The sequence below is a fragment of the Lolium rigidum genome, chromosome 5 (genome assembly GCF_022539505.1).
Source record: "Lolium rigidum isolate FL_2022 chromosome 5, APGP_CSIRO_Lrig_0.1, whole genome shotgun sequence".
NCBI lineage: Eukaryota > Viridiplantae > Streptophyta > Magnoliopsida > Poales > Poaceae > Lolium > Lolium rigidum.
In genome coordinates this window covers 7757711-7773622 of record NC_061512.1, presented here as the reverse complement: position 1 = coordinate 7773622, position 15912 = coordinate 7757711, and the positions used below count along the sequence as shown (strand labels likewise).

At 43.5% G+C, this 15912-nt stretch overlaps 2 protein-coding genes across 2 annotated transcripts; both read right to left on the bottom strand.

Moving 5' to 3' along the window:
* Window positions 1–5417: 5417 nt before the first annotated feature.
* On the bottom strand, window positions 5418–7044 carry LOC124651921 (2-methyl-6-phytyl-1,4-hydroquinone methyltransferase 2, chloroplastic-like). Its single transcript, XM_047190938.1, has 3 exons — window positions 6440–7044; window positions 6011–6317; window positions 5418–5744 (listed from the first exon to the last, which is right to left on the bottom strand). Exons 1-3 carry the CDS (start codon window positions 7027–7029, stop codon window positions 5589–5591), a joined length of 1053 nt encoding a protein of 350 aa, XP_047046894.1. The 5' UTR covers window positions 7030–7044; the 3' UTR covers window positions 5418–5588.
* Window positions 7045–9215: 2171 nt separating this feature from the next.
* Window positions 9216–14203, bottom strand: LOC124652551 (putative hydrolase C777.06c). Its single transcript, XM_047191582.1, has 10 exons — window positions 13992–14203; window positions 12584–12719; window positions 12308–12435; window positions 11883–12030; window positions 11704–11809; window positions 11150–11208; window positions 10204–10239; window positions 9995–10104; window positions 9782–9849; window positions 9216–9578 (listed from the first exon to the last, which is right to left on the bottom strand). Exons 1-9 carry the CDS (start codon window positions 14201–14203, stop codon window positions 9792–9794), a joined length of 993 nt encoding a protein of 330 aa, XP_047047538.1. The 3' UTR covers window positions 9216–9578; window positions 9782–9791.
* Window positions 14204–15912: the final 1709 nt, after the last annotated feature.

The following is a 15912-nucleotide window of genomic DNA, read 5'->3' as shown; positions in this document are numbered from 1 at the left end:
GCATGATGAATACAATGCAAAAGTTGCAGACTTCGGAGCATGAGCCCATAGATAAAGATGATTTCATCATGTTTATCCAAGGAACTCTTGGGTACCTTGACCCTGAGTGTTTCATCAGTCACGAACTTACTGACAGAAGTGATGTCTACAGTGCCGGGGATGTTCTTCTTGAGTTAATAACAAGAAAGAAGGCAATATACATTGATAGTCCTAATGAACAGAAAGCGCTGTCATATGCTTTCATTGTGATATTTCACCAGAACAAGCTCCATGATATGCTGGACTGTGATATTACAGAAGATGAAGATATGGTGGTGCTCGAAAAACTAGCGGAACTCTTCATCCATTGTTTGAGCCCAAGAGGAGATGAGAGGCCAAAAATAAAGTAGCAGAGCGCTTGCAGATGTTGAGGAGAATCCAGATGCAGCAAGTTATCACACCAAATCTTATGGGGATGCATTACCCAGAGAGTCGTCAATGCCTATACGTTTCAACGAGACGAAATAGCAGAGCACCGACACAGCCAACTTGGTCTTACATGTAGACATTGCAAGATGATTACTGTAATACATTGTTCTTGGCCTGCTGGGGTAATATCTTGTACAGTTAACTGAGAGCATCATAGTTGACATGGTCGGAGCTACAGTCCCCACTAGCGCATCTTTCAAGGTCACTATATCTGCTCTTTTATGTATATTGGTTTGCTCATGATGTCTAGGCCTCCAGGACAACTCTGTAATTGTGCTACTGTGTGTACACATAGTCGTCCAATAGTCATCAATTATGTCTACATAGCACAATGTGTTTCTTAAATATTTATCAGCTTTAATTTTACCCATTGGTACGGAACAAATATTTCGCCAAATATGAGGTCTACTTGTCCATATTAATGATCTCCAACTTCTATTTACGCATCCATTTAGCAAGGTTCCTCTCTATCTACTGCCTGCCTATTAGATTAAGATAAACGGAGGTTTATGTTTAGGCTTTGGATCCTAAAGGCCTAACGTTTGTGTTCATCTATAGAGTTTAGAATTTTTATACACATACCCAACAAACTACGTAAGGGACTTTGCAAAATTGAGAAACTATAACCATCCCTTGGAATCATCTGTACATAAGCCAGATAATTTAAAGAGTTGATGAAGCTGCAGAGGATGTCAGGCAGGCATTGGTGACCATGCTGGAGATCTACCTCTGTGGCCAGCAATAACCACGGTGCTAAAAAGCCTGGTGGGCGTCCAGGGGTGATGCCCTCCTTGCTCATTGATGGTGATGAGCTGAAAGTTGTATCTGGAGAAAGCCATTGGGACATGGATTGTAGTCCAGCATGCATGCAGTCACTCCTAGGTGCTTCTAACCAACAGGGCAACAGATAGTGGATTTAGTTTGTTGTAGTAATGGCGAAATGCCTACCAAGGGGCCCACTCGGACCTGCGTGGCATGGTCAAATCGATCAAAGAAAGTCAAACCAAGTCCAAGTCTCAAGTCAAGGTCAACACGTCCCAAGAAAGGACTAGAAGAAAAGAATAAGCCAAAGATAAAGGCCCAAGAGAAAGAAGCCCTTTAGTTTGCAGAGTTAGGTGGGCTAGTCCAGTGGACTATGCACTACACTTCCTCCCTAGTCTCACCATGGACTAGTGGGTCAGTAATGAGCCCAACTAGCCTCTCACATGGTAGGTGGGAGGGCATCCTTGGTCATTTGGCTTTGGTTGGGCCAAGGTGTTGCAAACTTGCAATGACGAAAGAGGTGAGGGGAGGGGAAGTTATCAGCTGTGAGTTTAAAATTGCAACAACAACATACGAGTACTAATGATCTGCAGGTATTCTTGCACTAAGTCATGCTATACTCATGTTGTCTGCAGGTTTTAGGTGACAACACGGTTTTGCATGTGTGGCAACTCTAATTGCAGCAAGCATTAAATTGGTTTCCAATAGGTCACTCAGTTATGGTTTTGATATAAGCTCTAATTGTACAAAAAGATTGGCATGAGGATGCAGATTTTGCTACTTCGGTATTATTATTTTCTTACATAAATGATATCAAAGGGAAATTCGTTATGCAAGCTCCCTGTTGTTAAGTTAAGATAGAAAGCTTAGAAACTAAGCAGCCAAAAAATGTAGAAGCAAAAGAAAATGGAAACATAACAGGAAAAAAGTTTTAGAATCGTGCTCGAATTTGCTACTGTTGTTTCTAAGACTAACTAGGTCAATTAAATGAACTAAGCAGCAAACATTCTTGTTACATGCACCTTTTCCAAGAACTGAAGAAATGAATGGGGTTGCATACCTTATTGCATATATAGATAAAAATGTAGATGTGCAAATCATGAAGAGCTGACTGCGCAGGTATCCATTCCCTACAGATACAAATTATAGCCCATTAGTACCCCTCAGATTACTCAGCACATGCCAAATATACTATAATTATCCTCAGACTGCGCTAGCTCCATGTCAGATAATGGAAATAAAACATTCGCAGTACGCAAGCACTCTACTGATCTAGAAATATGATCTCAAGTGTTAAACAGCTACATTTTCTAGGTATATGTCCTCTTGGAAAACCTGTCATAGCTATAATTATATTTTTAACATCAGCATAGTGCAGAAAAATGACATTAGGGGGAAAAGGAAAGTAATTGCTTGAGCTGTGGAAGAGAAAAACAAACTGCCGATGTGCATAGTGAGACTCTGTCTGTTCACCAATGGTGAGGATATGCCATACATACTTGTCAAACAAATATTATAGAAACACACATGACTAACAATTCCACTGTCCCTATATAAACACTAAGGGTGTTCACATGACTTGCCAGAGAAATCAGTTATACATGCACATATCAACGCCATAGTAGATGGCTAGATGCGGAAAATAAATAGAAATCCAACTCAGATATAATTTTTTTCCTACCAGTTAGCACACCAAAATGCAGAAATACAGAAGATAAACAAAAAAAACAGGCGTGGAATGCCTAATATAGAGAATCCTAATTCAGATACTGGCTATCCACTCTTCACTGCAGCTTAATTCCCATCCCTTAGATTGGCTGCCTTTGAGCACAATCTGGTCCTTTATCCGCATGTAAATAGGCACCAGAACATAGTATGCAGCACATATCGTTCCCACAAGGAAGCAGAAGAAGAAAGTGACAGGGTTCACAGGCTTGCTGACATCCTCAGCCTTCGGACCAAGCTGCAGGGGACAAAGGATGAAAAGTTCTTAATATAGCCACCATATGGAAACATTTAAGAAATATCTAAACACAAACAATACATGAATAACCAAGAGATAACCCATGTGTAATTATATGAAGTGAGGTCAAAGAAAATATGCAACACAAAAATGATATCAAACCATTGAATGTGATTGATCTAGGAAAACAAGCAGCTACAATTGTTTGGTAATCAAATGCTTAAGCTAGTTTCAACTAGTTTCCTTCTGCTGTTAGATATAATAACATTGATATGTTTACTATTGAACCTTTGCATATCCACACGCCAAACTTGCCAACCATGAACTAAGTTTTACAGCATATATATAATGTAACAAAAACCATATGATGATGAGTAATAGTTAATACACCAAGAATTAGACGTTGCGATAACCAGATCCGTGTGGACAAAGCGCGCATGTAAAGATGTAGGGAGGTATTAAAATGATGAGTTTGCATGCCATTCTTTGCAGAACTTGACTGCAAAGGGAAGTCCCCACTTTCTCTCTTGACACCCATCACAGCGCACCCCATGATCAGGCCAACAGACACCATGGTACCACTTTGGTCCGATCCTCTAAAGCTGAACATCCCTGAACCCTGCGGCTTTGAACCATTCAATGTACTCCTCTTCAGTGGGGAACAGCATCCACATGTCGGCCAAGAAACGAGACAGCACGAAGGTCGGGCGCACAGGGCCGATCAGACAAGCTTTCCCTCCGAGCCTCAGGACCCTGTAGGCTTCCTTGATTCCCCGCTGCTAATCAGGCCAGTACTCGATGCTGGAGGCCACAAACACCATAGGAAATAAGCATCAGAAACGGTGCTACTCTACAAAGTAATTCTTATGGATACATACAGTACATATGCGCCATCAGAACAAACATTTTTTATATAAGCACAGTTTGCTAGTGCAGAGCAGGAGGGGGTTTTACCTGCCGGTGAGGAAGGGGAGGTCCTCTGCGTCGCCCTCCATGATCTCGACCCCTTGAGTGCCTCCTTCTGCCTGGCCTTCTCGAGCTGGTGCGGGGACTGGTCGAACAGCGTGACATTCTCTTTGTCTACGTGCTTGACGATGCCGAGGCATGGTGAACCCCGTGCCGCCGCCAGCGACCTTGAGCTTGCGGCTGTGGAGGTCGGCAGGCTTGAACGCGCCGTCACGCATGTCCTCGGTCCAGTGGCCCAGGTTGATGACGTGGTCGTAAACGATGGAGAGGAGGCGGTAGAACCAGAAGGCCTCCTTCTTGTGCTGGATAACATCAAAGGAAAAAATCGGATGCAAGCACACTGTTGTTAAAAAAAGATAAGAGAGCTTAGAAAACTAAGCACCAGAAAAATGTAGAAGCAAAAGAAAATGGAAACATAACAGGAGAAAGGTTTAAGAATTGTAATCGAATTTGGTACTGCTGTTTCAAAGACTACCTAGGTCCATTAAATGAACTAAGCAATAAACATACTTGATCAATGTACCTTTTCCAAGAAATTAATGGGGTCACATAGCTTATTGCATATATAGATAAAAATGTATATGTGCACATCATGAAGAGCTAACTGTGCAAGTATACATTCCCTACATATACAAATTGTAGCCCATGAGTTCAGGTACCCCTAGGATAACTCAGCACATGTCAAATATACCATATGATTATCCTAAGACTGCACTAGCTCCATGTTGTCAGACTTTGCAAATATTAACAGCAGGCAAGCACTCTATTAATCCAGAAATATGATCTCAAATGTGTGCATCCTCTTGACAACCACTGACATGAGTCAGAGCATCATATTCTTAACATTAAAAGAAAGCAGAAGAATGACATGAGGGGGAAAAGGAAAGTAAATGCTTGACCTGTGGAAGAGCAAACCAACCTGATGATTTGCATAGTGAGACTATGTCTCCTCACACATTGAGAGGATATGCCGTAATATAGTGGTCGAGCAAATATGAGAGGACACGCATGATTAACAAGTCCACTGTCGCTATACAATCACTACTAATTCTCACGAGTTGCCACAGAAACAGTTGTACATGCACATAACAGCACCACAGTAAATGGCTAGACGCGGCCAATAGATAGGAATCCAACTCAGATGATCATTTTTTTCCTACCAGTTAGCAAGTTGGTGCAGACATATTACAGATTCATCCTATTCATAAACAGATCTGCTACAAAGGAGCCATTTCACGCTCAAGTGTTCTGCCAGGCATAATCAAAGTTTTAAATATTATTCTCTGCGGAAACAAGAACCACAGCAAAACAAATACACGACAACAGGAAATACAGAAGATGAAGAAAAACAGATGTGGGGTGGCTAATGTAGAAAAGCCTAATTCAGATACTGGCTATCCACTCCTCACTGCAGCTTAATTCCCCTCCATTAGATTGGCATGCCTTTGGGCACAATCTGGTCCTTTATCCACATGTAAATAGGCACCAGAACATAGTATGCGGCACATATTGTTCCCATGAGGAAGCGGAAGAAGAAGGTGATAGGGTTCACAGGCTTGCTAACATCCTCAGCCTTCGGACCAAGCTGCAAGGGACAAAAGCGAGAAGTCCTTAATATAGCAGCCAGATATTTGCATGTAACTGATCCAAAAGAACAAGCAGCTATAATAGTTTGATAATAAAATGCATCAGCTAGTTTCAACTAGTAAAGCTCCTAATGCTAGCCAGAATAAAATTGAGATGTTTACTATTGAACCTCTGCATGTGTATCCATCTGGAGAAAGTGCGCATGTCAAAATGCAGGTAGACATGAGAACCTGACATTGCAAGCCATTTTTAGCAAAATTTTACCTGCAACGGGGAGTCCCCACTTTCTCTCTTGACACCGGTGACGGAGCACCCCATGATGAGGCCATGCCTACGGACACCACGGTACCACTTTGGCCCAATCCTCTTGAGCTGAACATCCCTGAACCCTGCGGCTTTGAACCACTGGATGTACTCCTCTTCAGTGGGGAAGAGCATCCACATGTCGGCGAAGAAGCGGGACAGCCAGAAGGTCGGGTGCACGGGGCCGATCAGACAGGCCTTCCCGCCGAGCCTCAGGACCCTGTAGGCTTCCTTGATTCCCCGCTGCGGGTCAGGCCAGTACTCGATGCTGGAGGCCAGAAACATGACAGAAAATCAGCATCAGAAACGGTGCTGCTCTACAAAGCAGTAATTCGTCTGGATACATACAGTACAGATAAGCCATCGGAGCAATATAAGCAGATATGTTACCTGCCGGCGGAGATGTATCGGTCGAAGGTGTCGGTGGGGAAGGGGAGGTCCTCGGCGTCGCCCTCCATGATCTGGACCCCCTTGAGCGCCTCCTTCTGCCTGGCCTTCTCGAGCTGGTGCGGGGACTGGTCGAGCAGCGTGACGTTCTCCTTGTCGACGTGCTTGACGATGCCGAGCGTGGTGAACCCCGTGCCGCCGCCGACGTCGACGACCTTGAGCTTGCGGCTGTGCAGGTCGGCGGGCTCGAGCGCGTCGTCGCGCATGTCCTCGGTCCAGTGGCCCGGGTTGATGACGTGGTCGTAGACGATGGAGAGGAAGCGGTAGAACCAGAAGGCCTCCTTCTTGTGCTGGATGAAGCGCGGCGCGGACGCGGGCCGCGCCGCCGCCGCCGCAGGAGACGACGAGGCCGCGCACCGCAGCAGCGGCCTCGCGCTGGAGACGCGGCTGTTGTTGGCGAGGGCGAGGGGGCGGCGGAGGAGGGCGGACCTGGAGGGGCCGAGCCCGAGGTAGCCGAGCCCGGACGGGGCGCGCGCCCGGAGGATCCTGCCGGGCGCGGCGCCGCTCGGCGCGTGGGTGGAGGCCATCGCCATTGCCGCCGCCGCCGCGTGGAGGAGTGGAGCTGTGGAGGGGAACGGAAACAAACAAGCGACGGCAGCGGGTGGTCTCTGGGAGTGGCGATGAGCGAGCGAGGTCACGGGCGGATGAGTGGTGGGTGGATGGGATTTCGTCCCGCGTGGCGTCGTCTCCAGCGACACGTATGCTTTGATTTATTTATTTTTGCGAATTATAGGTATGCTTTGATCCAAAATGTGATGGTACTGAACAAAGATTTGAACATCAGCTGATTTTTGGTCTTTTTTTTTATGATACTCCTCGCGCGGAAAATTATAAAATGCTTCTGTAGCTAAAATAGTAAAATGTTATTATTGAGCTACTCCACAGCTGTGTAGAGTCAACTCAAGATAGACGCAGTTGTACTATGAGCTACTCCACAGTCAACTGTAGATGATACAACATACCAAAGTGTCAGGCAATTTCTTCCAAATTTTATCACTCAATGCATCCATAATTTCTATTAATCTGCTTATTGCTGAGTAAATGGATATATATGCTTCAGTGTGGAGCAAAAGATCTTAGTTTTTTTTTTTTTGCGAAAATTCCACCGATCTATTAATAATCATCAACAGTAGTACAAAGATGCCTAAAATTAATAAAAATTACAAAAAGGTCATTGGACCACCTAACGACGACTACAGACACTAGCACGAGCCGAAGGCGCGCGCACTGTCCTCGCCCTCCATCACCGGAGCCGGGCAAAGCTTATCGTAGTAGAGCTTGTTGTAGTAGACGAGACGAGGAAGTCGTCGCGCTAAGGCCCCAAAGGACCGGCGCACCGGAGCAGAGCAACCATCGCCAATGATGACAACCGTAGATCGGAAGAGACTGACCTGAAACCACACAATCGAACACGAGAGACGACCGGATCTCGGGAGATCCGCCGGACACACAACTTCACACGCCCTCCGCCGACGCTAGATGCACCACCGGAGCGAGGATAGGACGGGGAGGACCTTATTCTGACTTCAGGAAGTAGCCGCCGCCTTACCATCCTGAAGAAGACACCGACAACAAACCTTCCCGCCGGCGAGAGGCTGCGGTCCGCCACACCTCCAAGGCCCCAAGGCCACCGGAGGCGGAGCGGACCGGCAGCGTCGCCGACGAGAGGGACGAAACCCTAGATGGGTTTTAACTTTTAAGCCGCCTCCTGATCGCCTAGCAAAAGATCTTAGTTGACAAGTTCTTAGAATTGGGTTAGTAAGGCAGGAGGTTATCAGTTTTGGAAATATTGCATAAAGTGAAACGATGGTTAATACTTGGCAGCTCTGGAAACACCAGAACGACGTGGTTTTCGATGGCCTCGTCCCCTCCCTCGAGCTCATCCGCAAGCGGTGCCGTGATGACGCTGTGCTCTGGCGCGCTTGCCTGCCAAAGGAGCGACGCTGCAACGTCGACATTTGGCTTTCCTACTTCCTTCCTAGGCGCAGCTCCGTTTCCTCCTGGCATCTCCAGTCCATTTCCTCCTGAGCTCACCTCCGCCATGTTGGGTGTTGTCTCCCTCTCCCCCCATGTAACTTCTGATGTACAAACACTCACACTCGGGGAATTCACCAGATCCTAGGATGAAATGAATACAAACCATTCAGGTGGGAGCCTTTGCGCTCGTCCCCGGTGAAAACTCAAAAAAAAAAATATGATGTTGGCAATGGTAGGAAAGTAATGTTTTGAGGCTGTGTATGGTTGGGTGAGTGCCCTCTTCAGATGTTGTTTCCAGCTATTTTCTTATGTTGTGATCAACAGACGGGGACTGTGGCTGGTATTATTCAGCCTGTGGGGCTCAATCTTTCTTCAGATCTTTTGGACCCGTGGAACAAAGAGAATGGGTGCTTGAATGATTTTGTTGGTGAGGTGGTTTTGAACAACAGTGAGGATGTTGTGTACTTGTATTTGGAGAGGAACAGAAAGTTCTCCACTAAGTCCATGTATCGCTTCATTACCAATCCAGGTGATAAGACCTCCGGATGTAGGATGTGTTGAGTGTAATTGTCCTCTTACAAGCATAGAAACTTTGTAAGGTTTTGATTAAGAGGTAAAATCCAGTCTCCTTTACAACTGGTGCTGAGGAACTAGGGGTAGTGTATGTATTAGGAAATATACACTAAAATTTGGGGGAAAGTGGAAATTAAACTAGCCAAATATACTGGAACCAAACATGTTGTTAGGAACAACTGGGGATTATCCCCACAAAAACTTTGGTAGTACCAAACAAGGCCTGAGGGTTTCGAAACAGCCGTATATTTACATAACACTATTTGCTATCTGTCGGCACTAAAATGCATCCAATGCAGGGGCTACATTCAAGTGTGGGGCTACCAAAAAAGAGTTAATCTGTGAGCGACTTCTTCACTTGTTATTCATTTTGAATCAGTTCATAGATGATTCAACTAGCCTTTGTCTGTTGGATGGCCATGGATTAAGCTGGCACCGCTGAGTAACATTTCGTATCCTTCATTTTCTTCTCAACAGCAGCTGAATTGTAACAACTGTGAACTTGGTGCAGGTCGCTGGATCGACGAAGGTCCTGGATTGAAATGACAAGAAAACCATGAGGGCGAAGTTGAACTAAATAACACGGTTGCACAGGTACAATTTGCAGAAAAGAAGACTTGAACAAAAATAATTAAGCAGGTTGCGCACGCACAATAAGCAGAAAAGAAGCAATCTGTTTAATCCTAATAGACTTATATTCCTCTAGGCATTGAATAAATGCGCAGGATCATATACCTTGCCACATTTACAGATCCATGTAGACACGCAAGCCATCGCGAGCTAACTGCACATCGATCCCCTCTCTGCATTCATAGATTACAGTCCATGAACATTGATGCACTTCAGAAACTTGGAGCTCATGAAAGTGTGCGACTAAAGTTGTGGTGTTCATGCCAACTTATTTGGGGAATGAGCATGAGGTAAAATAACGAAACCCTGTAGGCCTACCTTCTGGACCATTCTTCCAATGTCTGGTTGTCCTTGTAATGGTCCATCTCATGAGTCAACCCAATGAGCAATGCCTTTTTCGGGCATATCCTCTTAAGAGCATCTAGTGTCTGCATGGCACAGTATTGACCAAAAAAAGAGGAAATGAATTCAACAGGAAAAGGAGGAGAATGTTCAAAATTACTTCAGTTGTGCAAGAGGAAACTAACCTGATCCCAACAAAGATGCACATTATGAGAACCAGTCTGTTCAAACAAAGAAAATGTCAGAGCCCCGGATGATATGTCATAAAACGGAATGATACAACCAAAACATGGCTAAGGATGTGCAATGATACATGCTTTTAATCAACCTCTGGTTTTACTATTATGTCAGTTCATCAAAAAGAGAAGAATTGCCTCCAATACTAACTAAAGATAAGGAATCGCATAGAGAATCAGCCACATATTTTAGTTTATCATATAAAAGGAACACCACAATATGTCCCAGTCTTGACATTTGCATCTTCTGGATATATGTTTCTGGAAAAATTTAGAACAATGCAAACAAGGATGCATACCCCTATGAGCACGTAAACATATTTTAGTATTTGTTATCTTTAATATATGAAGAAATAGGTCTCACACATCAAATAGTCCGAGAAACGATATTTCCCACGTATATTTTTGACTATTTGTTAATTCAAGCATCTGAAAAGGAAAATAGTAGTTTCGCCATAGGGGGTGTTATAAACTGTGGTCCTTGCTGTATATATGTTCCTCTCGATACTCTGAGAAGTATATGTCCATACTGTTTTTCCTTATCAGCAAGTTTCAGCTTCTGGCCTTTTTTGTTTTGTGGCTGTTCGCTGAATTAACGTGTGCACTGGTATACTTGCTTTACTACTAAACCTCCCTAGTAAAATGGTGATTCATACAAGTTGCCTTGTTTTACAGAAATGGAAAGCCAAATGTATAACAAGCAAAGACAGTTAAACTGAAGGAATTGGCTAACAAACTCAAGAGTCAGGAATGAGAAAATGAGAGAGCATATCTCTTTCTTGCCCTTCCCTCAATGAGAATATGATCAACTAAAAAGTAGTCCAGAACCAAACTACAAACAAGCAGCTTGAAGGAAATATATATCTGCATAGAACTGGGATTTAACAAAACTAACCCTGTATAGGCAGTCCAAGATGAGCAAATCAAGCTGCCCCCCGCCAGACTTCGAAATTGCTGAAAAGCAAGTATACATAAACACCATAATGAGGTTTCTAGATAGTGAAAACAAGAAAGAGACGGCACAACATGGATCTACCAGATTACAGCTTTTACTGAAGAAAATAGTCCATCCCTAAGAGAGGAAGAAGGATAGGATAGCAAAGAAAGTGCTCACAACTCATTCATGCCAAGCTTATGGATAAATATTTAATTCACAAACTCTACGCTTAAGTGTACAGGTTCATAATCAAGATTGCAAAATAATTTCTAACAGCAGGGGCACTTATGTGTTATGGCGAACACCACACAGAGAATTACTGGTCACCTGCAAAAAGTTGGTTCTGGTGGACTTCATTTTTAACCAAAATATTTATTAAGTGAATAGTGCAATATGATCACTTGTCGAGGGAAATTTGTTCCGAAATGCAAACAATTAGCACAAGCACTGTGACACACACAACTGATTATAAAACGCAGCTGACTGAGTAGCATTAGGAGGGGAAGGCATACCATCTTCCGTGCTAGGAGGAAACCGTGAAACATCAGATATATAAGCAACTCTAGATTTTGTTCCAAAAAGGAAACCCAGACAAATGTAGTCCTCTCCATGGATCACCTGAGAGATATAGAAAACTAAGAGAAAGGGATGAAGCAAGAAAAAAAAGTTGAAAGAAAAATGCAATTCTTACCGGCAAGGGAACAAACTCTAGCCCCGAGGCAGTAAATGGTTTCTGAAGATCACTCTCAATTATTCTCCAGTCAAGTTGAGCAACTCGCCTGACCTCCTCCCCTTCCTTCAGTTTCTTTTTGACCAAGTAGGGAAACTTTTGGGAAATGCTGTTTCAAACTAAGTATGTGAGTGTGATAGTACAAATTCTCACTTAAAAATATGTGAGTGTGATAGTACAAATTCTCACTTAAAACCCTACTGCACAGGATAAAGGTACATGGGATAAAGTACAAAGACTAAACAGTTAATGTAGCATAAATCACAAAGTAATAACATATTATAGCATGTCAAAACTAAAAGAGGGAATGGTGTGTACCATTGACAAGGCTCTATTACAACAGATAAATATGACAATCTAACAAATGTCAGCAAGAACTAAAGTACCTGTCCATGGCATATTGGGAGAGATAAATAGGAGTGGGATCAATATCATTTGTAGGACTAAATGGCTGTACTACCCGAACATCATCAAGACCCAAGATCGCATCTGCGTGCTCATGAGTCAGAATAATCTGTGATAAATAAATTGAAGATGTTAGTGCATACACAACATTGGCAAACAAAAAATAGGAATGCAGTTAAATGATAGTTGACAGCTCGGTTGTCCAATAGACCATATCTGATAAGCTGAAGGGAACAAGAACACAATCAAGAACTCACAGAATCAACGCAAGGGATTTTGTGGCGAACGAACCACCGCAGAACTTGTTCTCGGAATGTTTTCCCAACATCAATTATAATATACTTGTGTGCACCTTCATCTTGGCAATAATCAATCAGGAGAGAAGTACAACATCTGCACAAAACCAAGTGTCAATCTAGCCCGAGAAAATGTATACATAAAAATGAATGGAGCTACAAACTATCTTCAGTGCATTAATACTTGGAAATTTTGGAAAGAAGGGTAACAAACAATTAGTATATATTAAGTCAGCCACATTAACGTGGAAAAGCGAAATAAAGAAGTTGAAAATCGACTTGGCTCCAAATACACATAAATAACCTCCTTGCTAGGTCAATTAAGAAGATGCATCTAGTCAGTAGTCACAGAGAACTGATAAGGCAGTGACCAAGAACATCAAATGCCTATACGATCATGAATGTAGCACACTAGCCTATAATCCTGCCAAAGTGCCTTTAATCTCCCAAAAAGAACATTTTAGAACTAAAGGTTGTTGCATAGAACATGTAGCATATCTAGTATACAGTCAAAGCTCATCAAAATATCAACAACCGAAATAGACCAATCACAGATCCTACTTCTGAACAAATATCTCATCAACAGCTGATGCTAATTACTGCATAAGTTTATATATGAAGTTACTAATTTCCCATCATTAGATACAGCATTGACCTAGTACCTGCTACTGAACTTCATGTATTCCCTGTATGACAAAAAAGGCCATACTTACCACCAGCTTGAATGAAACGCACAATACCACTTAATAACTCTATCTTGGCATGCACAAAGCTTTAAAAGAACGCCACCACATCTTATATCAACTATTTCCTTACATGAAAACTGTACATGGCATGTGAGTCCACTCATTTATAAATTCAACATATATTTCCCCTTGGCTAGGTCAAGTGTTATTATTGGACACACTACCACAGGGCAATACTCCAGTCCCAGTCTCATTCAAACTGAAAACAGTTCAGATCATTAACCATTGAGTCCAGCACATCCCAGCATTTTCCTGGATCGCATGATCACAGGTACTGCTAAAATGCGCCTATATCTCGAAGCTCACACTGCATACCACAGGTACTACACCTATAGAGAGAGTAGAAGTGCCCATTTCTGAATCAGGAACACGGTTTCCTATCCACGGCGCCAAATTAGCACGATTCGCACATGACTCATACGCGACTCTCAGATCCAGGCGACCCCAACTCGCCGCGGGAAATGCGGGAAGATCGATTCGAACGCGATTCACAGTAACGACCCAGCCTAAAGCCCGTCACGGAACCGCGCGCGCCGATCCTCGAGAGACCGCAGACACACCCGCGTCGCCGCACAGCAGCAGCAGCTCGGAAGGAGGAGGAGGAGGAGGAGGGGGGGCGGTACCTGTAGTTGGGGTTTAGCTCCGGGGGCACGGAGAGGGACTGGGAGCAGACGGCGCAGGGCGGGTCGGGGGGCTGGATCAGGCACCTCGCGTTGGGGACGGCGCTTGAGCAGCCCGTGCCCAGGAACACCAGCGAGGACGAGGACGGCGGCGGGGACAGGGGCGTGCCGTCGCAGGCGGTGGCGGGGTGGCCGTTGGGGATGGCGGCGGCCATTGGGCTGGGTTTGGTTTGCCGGAGCGAGACCACAGCCGGCGGCGAGACGGGAGATATGTGGAAGGAAACGGGACGAAGGGGGTGGGGTCGGGTGGGGCGACGAACTGGTTTAGATGGTACTGATTTTGCAATAAACACCTGTAGTGATGGCTTAATGCCGACCCGAAACGAATATGCTACTCCAACTTTTTGGATCTCCGACCTTTTTTTTTTTTTGCATCTCCAACACTACCAAATTTTGGAGTACCCTGCCATAGCCATGGCCAAAATATTGGTCTTTGTTTGCATGGAAACCAAAAGCTTCGCACGCCAATGCTCCCTTCCTTGGAGTGTTAGCGTACCGAGGCAAAATAGTTGGAAGACACCACTATGGCGACGATGACGATGGTGGAGTTATTAGAACTTAGCGTGGGAGGTGCAAAAGTTAGGTTTGAGAATCGGAGCATCGTACAAGGAAAGAATTGTATACATTTATGCTAGAGGGTAAGAGGGTAGTTTGGGGGACAATGGCCCAACTTTCAATTAATTAGTCACCATTAGACAATTATAGAGAAAACTCAGTATAAAATATTAAAAATATAGAGGTTGAAATTTAAAGGATAGGTGTAAGATACACCCATAGGTTACCTAGTTATATTCTAGAACTTGCTTAAGATATTTGTTAATCAATACATTTTGTAAGTCTTTAGCACAAATATCGTGGACACTACATGGTGAATGTAATTGTTAGAATCATTCAAGAAGAAACTTTTGTTAGAACATGCCATTTAAATTTAGCAGAAAGCAAGTTGTATATGCATTACAAATGTATAATAAAGAACAATGCTATTCAAATATAGCACTATCTATTCATGGTTACGTATGAAAATAAATAGTTAAAATTATGCATTTTGATTATGTCTCGTGTAAAATAAAAATGTTCAGTACAAACAGTAGCCACTTTATTTTACGTCGAGTCCAAATTTTGCATAGACGTTCTGGGAAGTGGTCCTTTATCCGAATCAGTTCTAGTGGTTTGAATTGCGGAGATATGTAAGTTCTAGGCGGTAGTATGGTGTGATATCGACTGATGATGATTAATGTATCTTTTAACTCTGATGACATTTTGTGACATGGAATGGTTGTTATCTTATCAACTATTGTGTGAATGATCGAAATCTTGGTGAAGCAACTCGACACACAACAGACCATAGGTGGTATTGGAGAAGATTTTAATCTTTGGATATTAGCTAATAGTTCAGAGGAGTTGAGTGAAGGGAGTCTTATCCAAGCGCGGGAGTAGGGTTTTGTAATGTATGGGTGTGTGTATTGGGGGAGTTGCGGAGACAGTATGTTCGCATCATGTTCTTAGTTCTTGCAATTATTTGGCTCCTACTTTGCGCGTGCCCTTGAAAAAAATCTCGGTCAAAATTAGTTTGACCAGGTTGTTCTGCTCTTATCTCTTACATGTTATCTGACCATTTTATCTTCCCTTGGCTAATTTATGTTGATAATTTTTTGATTCCTCGAGTTGATTCTACATTACTTCTGAACATTTACTCTGAATCTTTCTGTGGAAATATATAATGTTGTTTGGATGGTAAGATTGTGTTAAACACACGTGTTTGGTCAGGCGCAAGTGACCCACACTTGATTTAGTCATCATATTTCCATTTTGTGTAATTAACATGTGAATGGAGTACGCTTACACTGATTATTTGCTAAAATTT

Bases quoted from the DNA above. Each gene is read 5' to 3' on its own strand.
- LOC124652551 (XM_047191582.1), bottom strand. From the start codon at position 14,203: ATGGCCGCCGCCATCCCCAACGGCCACCCCGCCACCGCCTGCGACGGC. The intron at 12,436-12,583 runs GTGAGTTCTTGA...TATTTATCACAG, and splicing joins AAATCCCTTGCGTTGATTCT to ATTATTCTGACTCATGAGCA. The intron at 11,209-11,703 runs GTATGCCTTCCC...CTTGCTTTTCAG, and splicing joins TCCTCCTAGCACGGAAGATG to CAATTTCGAAGTCTGGCGGG.
- LOC124651921 (XM_047190938.1), bottom strand. From the start codon at position 7,029: ATGGCGATGGCCTCCACCCACGCGCCGAGCGGCGCCGCGCCCGGCAGG. The intron at 6,318-6,439 runs GTAACATATCTG...TCTGGCCTCCAG, and splicing joins CGATACATCTCCGCCGGCAG to CATCGAGTACTGGCCTGACC. The intron at 5,745-6,010 runs GTAAAATTTTGC...TGTCCCTTGCAG, and splicing joins GTGGGGACTCCCCGTTGCAG to CTTGGTCCGAAGGCTGAGGA.